The sequence below is a fragment of the Myotis davidii genome, unplaced genomic scaffold, assembly GCF_000327345.1.
Source record: "Myotis davidii unplaced genomic scaffold, ASM32734v1 scaffold855, whole genome shotgun sequence".
Classification (NCBI taxonomy): domain Eukaryota; kingdom Metazoa; phylum Chordata; class Mammalia; order Chiroptera; family Vespertilionidae; genus Myotis; species Myotis davidii.
This window is the reverse complement of record NW_006286978.1, coordinates 266336-270072: the sequence shown is the minus strand read 5'-3', so window position 1 is coordinate 270072 and position 3737 is coordinate 266336. Positions and strand designations below refer to the sequence as shown.

The window sequence follows — 3737 nt, the reverse complement described above, 5'->3', positions numbered from 1 at the left end:
AGGTCCCCACCAGCCATAGTTACTGCCCTCAGAACGCCCCAAGATCGCCACCCCTGGTCCCCCAATAAATAAGATCTAAAGCAGCTACGCATTGTCTGAGTGACTGTTTCTAGGGGCTGGTGATGGCCGCCCCCCCCCCTTTTTTGATGGCCCCTCGCCTTGGTCTGACTCCTTAGAGACCCCTTTCCTTAGTCTGTGCCCCACTTCTAGGCCTCACTCGGGCTGGGCTTTGGTGCCACTTTCAAGCTACCAGCATAAGAGAAAGGGAGTGGACTGCAAAGCCAGGGCTCAGTCCTCCCAACCCATTCACATACTGGCATGAAACTGAGCAGTACCAGAAATGAGCATCTGGGCCTCCAGGTGGTTAAAAAAGTGTTATTTGTCAAGGTAGAATGACACCTACTCAATAAGGCTTTATTCCTTCATTTGCCTTTAATACATGGCCTTATGTCATACAAGGGCAGGGATTTTGTGTGTGTGTGTGTGTGTGTGTGTGTGTGCCTGCCTCTACATCCTTTGTACCCAAAGCCAGGCCTGGCACACAGCGGGCTTCCCCACATTTCTTGAATGAAAGAGTTCTCACAATTCAACTACCATTCTAACCAGTTTCACACCCACCCACATAAAGTTGGGCATGGAGGCAGCTTTGAAACCTGAGAACATTTATTTCGTTTTCCACAAATTCTCTGAACTTGACAAAATATAACCAACAGTATGTTCCACAGTACCAAAAACCCCACCACCGAACGAAAACCTCCCCAGAAGAGGGGTCCATCTATCCTAAATACACCCGGTGTCCCACACAGCTACTCTCAGGGTTCTCATAGCAAGGAAGCATCCCCCCCCCTGGCCTGGGGGATGGTCCATGTTTCTTGACTAAGACCTTCAGGCCACAGAGCAGCCACAGTGGCACATGGTCTTCTGGTGCCGGGTCTTATTCTCAGCCTCCTTTGCCATGGCCTCCTGGATCTCCTGGACCTTCTGGATCTCGTGGATGAGCAGGGCAAAGGCCTCCTCTACACCTTGCCGCGTTTTGGCTGAGGTCTCCACGAAAGGGGCCCCCCAGCTCTTGGCTAGATCTATAGCAGCAGCATGAGCATCTCCAGCTGCGGTCACAAGGTCGCACTTGTTGCCCACAAGGACGAGGGGCCGGGTATAGTGAGGGCCCCAGGTGGCCCGCATCTGCTGCAGCTGGGTTAGAGATGACGGGTCATCGAGGGCGAAGACACCCAGCACACCATCTCCAACAGCCAAGCACTGGTCACGCAGGGCCTTGTGAGTGGGTTGCCCGGCTGTATCCAGCACATTCAGAATGTAGCCGCCGTGGTCGAGGGTCACCTCCTTCCAGTAGGAATCCTGGATCGTGGGGTCATGGTCTTCCACAAAGCACTGGTGGTTCAGCTGGATGGTGAGTGCACTCTTGCCCACCCCACTCGCGCCCACCACCACCGCCTTGTACTCCGGCAGCTTCTTGCCCTTGGAAGGTGCCGGAGTCTTGCGACTCTCCTCCTGGCTGCCAGGGCTCCAGGTGCCCAGGCCCAGATCAAGCATGTTAGGCTTTTTGGGGCGCGCCATGCTCAGGGAAGAGATGCAGACAGCAGGCCCTGCGACTGGGGAGAGAAGAAAGACAATAGGGGACCGGGGGCCGGGCAATAGTTTAGGTGAGACCATGGGGGCAAGGGGCAGCTGGTGTCACTGAGCCAAGAGTTACTGGGTGCCCAGTGTGTGCTGATCACCTTCTACTATGCTATACACATTATTTATATTGTTTATTTTCTTTCATTCCCTTCTACTACATAAGCTCTGTGAAGGCAGGGATTTTAAAAACAGCTTTGTTGAGATACAGTTTATATACTATAAAGTTAACCTAGTTAATGTGTACAATCAATGACTCAGTATTTTCACGGAGTTGTGCAACCATCAGCAATCTAATTTTAGAAATTTTCTTCACCCCAAAAGGGATTCCCCCCCCCCCCTGCCCATTAGCTGTCCTGCCGCACTCCAGAGGGATGGCAGGGATTTCATTGGTTTGGTTTTGAGTTTTTAACTGTTGAACCCCAGCCCAGCACAATGCCTGTCATACAGTAAGACCTGAGCAATATTCCTGCCCCTCCCAGGGAGTATATGTTCTAAAAGGTGGGGACAATGAACCAAATAAATAAGCAAATTATGAGGTCTGTTAGCCATTGTCTATAATTCAGTCTTTATTACCTATTCAACATACCGCTGCCAGGACCCTACTGTGTGGCAAGGTGGGGGAAAATAGATAACAAACCTTGGCCCTTAAGAATGTGCTGATGTAGTCAGGAAGACAGAAAACAGCAAAGATATTTCAGCAACAGGTGATAAGCATGAAGAGGTGCTTGGTTAATGTTAGCATTTTTGTTGTGATTCAATTTTCATTCATTACTGCGAGAAGCTCCTGGCATACCAGGTATCATGATGGACGTGGGAATGGGGGTAGTGGGAGGTGTGAGGGTGGGATGGGGCAGTGAACAAAATAAAGTTCCTGTCCTTGGGAGGATTAGACTCTAAAAGTGAGAAAGAGACAGTAAACAAGATAAGCAAGTAAATTACCAAGCAATTAGAAGAGCATGGGCACACAGCAGGCGCTCAGTAAAATGAGGGTTATGTATTAATAGCAAATCACCGTTAACTCATTCAATACACATCCTGATCTTAGTTCAGGAAATGCATCGTAATGGTTGCTCTCCCAGGAAACCCAGGAGAAGTGGCAGTTTGGGGGGTAGATGGAGCGGGGGATGGTGTTTCTGTTGTTTCGGAACCAGAGGTCAGTAAGGTCTAGCTGTGTGGTCCTCAGCCCAGAGAGATCCCTGAAAAATTATTGGATGTGCTTGCCCAGAAAGGGGGCATGATGAGGAAAGAGATAAACAGGACAGAGTTCTAGGGGTCCCCAAAGTTGGGGAGACAGAGAGGAGAATATTTAGCTCTGAGGACAAACTGAGAGGAGGGGGTGAGGGCGGTGGATGTGGAAAGGAGAGGTCGGATTCTGGTATATTCTGAAGGTGGAATTAACTGGCAGGTGAAATTCAGAGGCAGGGGAGGGAGTCAAGGATGACTCCTCCGTTTGGGGCCCGGAGAGATGGAAATCTGAGGGTTCCATTATTTGAGGGTGGGGACATTTGAGATGGGCTCTTCCCTCATGGCAAGTCGCCATGGCTGTGACTATGACCCTAAAAGCACTAGGTATTATTTACCGAGAACCCATCTAGCTGCCGGCCATGCCGACACTCAGTCCTCCTCACACCCTCCTGAGGTGTGGGCTAGCATCACCGCAGCCAGCAAGGGAGGCTCGGAGAAGCCGGAGGTCCCACAGCCCATCAGAGACCAACGGAAGCCAGGTCTCACCTTCGCAAGTAATACGGAACCACTTGCTGCGCCAAGTTCCTTTGTGCGTCCTTTGTGTTCGCCTAACTACCTGTGGGGGTGGGCTGGGGGTGGCAGATTCAGAGAGAGTGGGGGGTGGGGGAACCACCCCAATGTGAGCCCTTACAAGCCCCCATTTCAGGGCTAGCCCAGGGCGACCTCCATCGCACTTCCCCGTGACTAAGTCAGGTGCAGTGGAAAGTTTGGGGCAAGGAGGAGTGACTCCCAAATTTTACCCTAAAGCCCTGACCTTGTGCTCAGTCTTCTAGACCACCTCGGCCAGTTTTTCTTTAGGCGGGACAGGGTAGGGCACGGGAAGGGACCCCTCACCCCGGGTGTGTCTCCGGGAC

The 3737-nt window shown here is 51.6% G+C and overlaps 1 protein-coding gene across 1 annotated transcript; it reads right to left on the bottom strand.

Annotated features, from left to right (window-relative positions):
* Window positions 1–706: 706 nt before the first annotated feature.
* On the bottom strand, window positions 707–1857 carry ERAS (ES cell expressed Ras). The gene has a single exon (XM_006758905.2). It carries the CDS (start codon window positions 1669–1671, stop codon window positions 886–888), a length of 786 nt encoding a protein of 261 aa, XP_006758968.2. The 5' UTR covers window positions 1672–1857; the 3' UTR covers window positions 707–885.
* Between the last annotated feature and the right edge of the window lie 1880 nt (window positions 1858–3737).

Excerpts from the sequence above, each read along its gene's own strand:
- ERAS (XM_006758905.2), bottom strand. The coding sequence starts at position 1,671 with ATGGTCTCACCTAAACTATTGCCCGGCCCCCGGTCCCCTATTGTCTTT.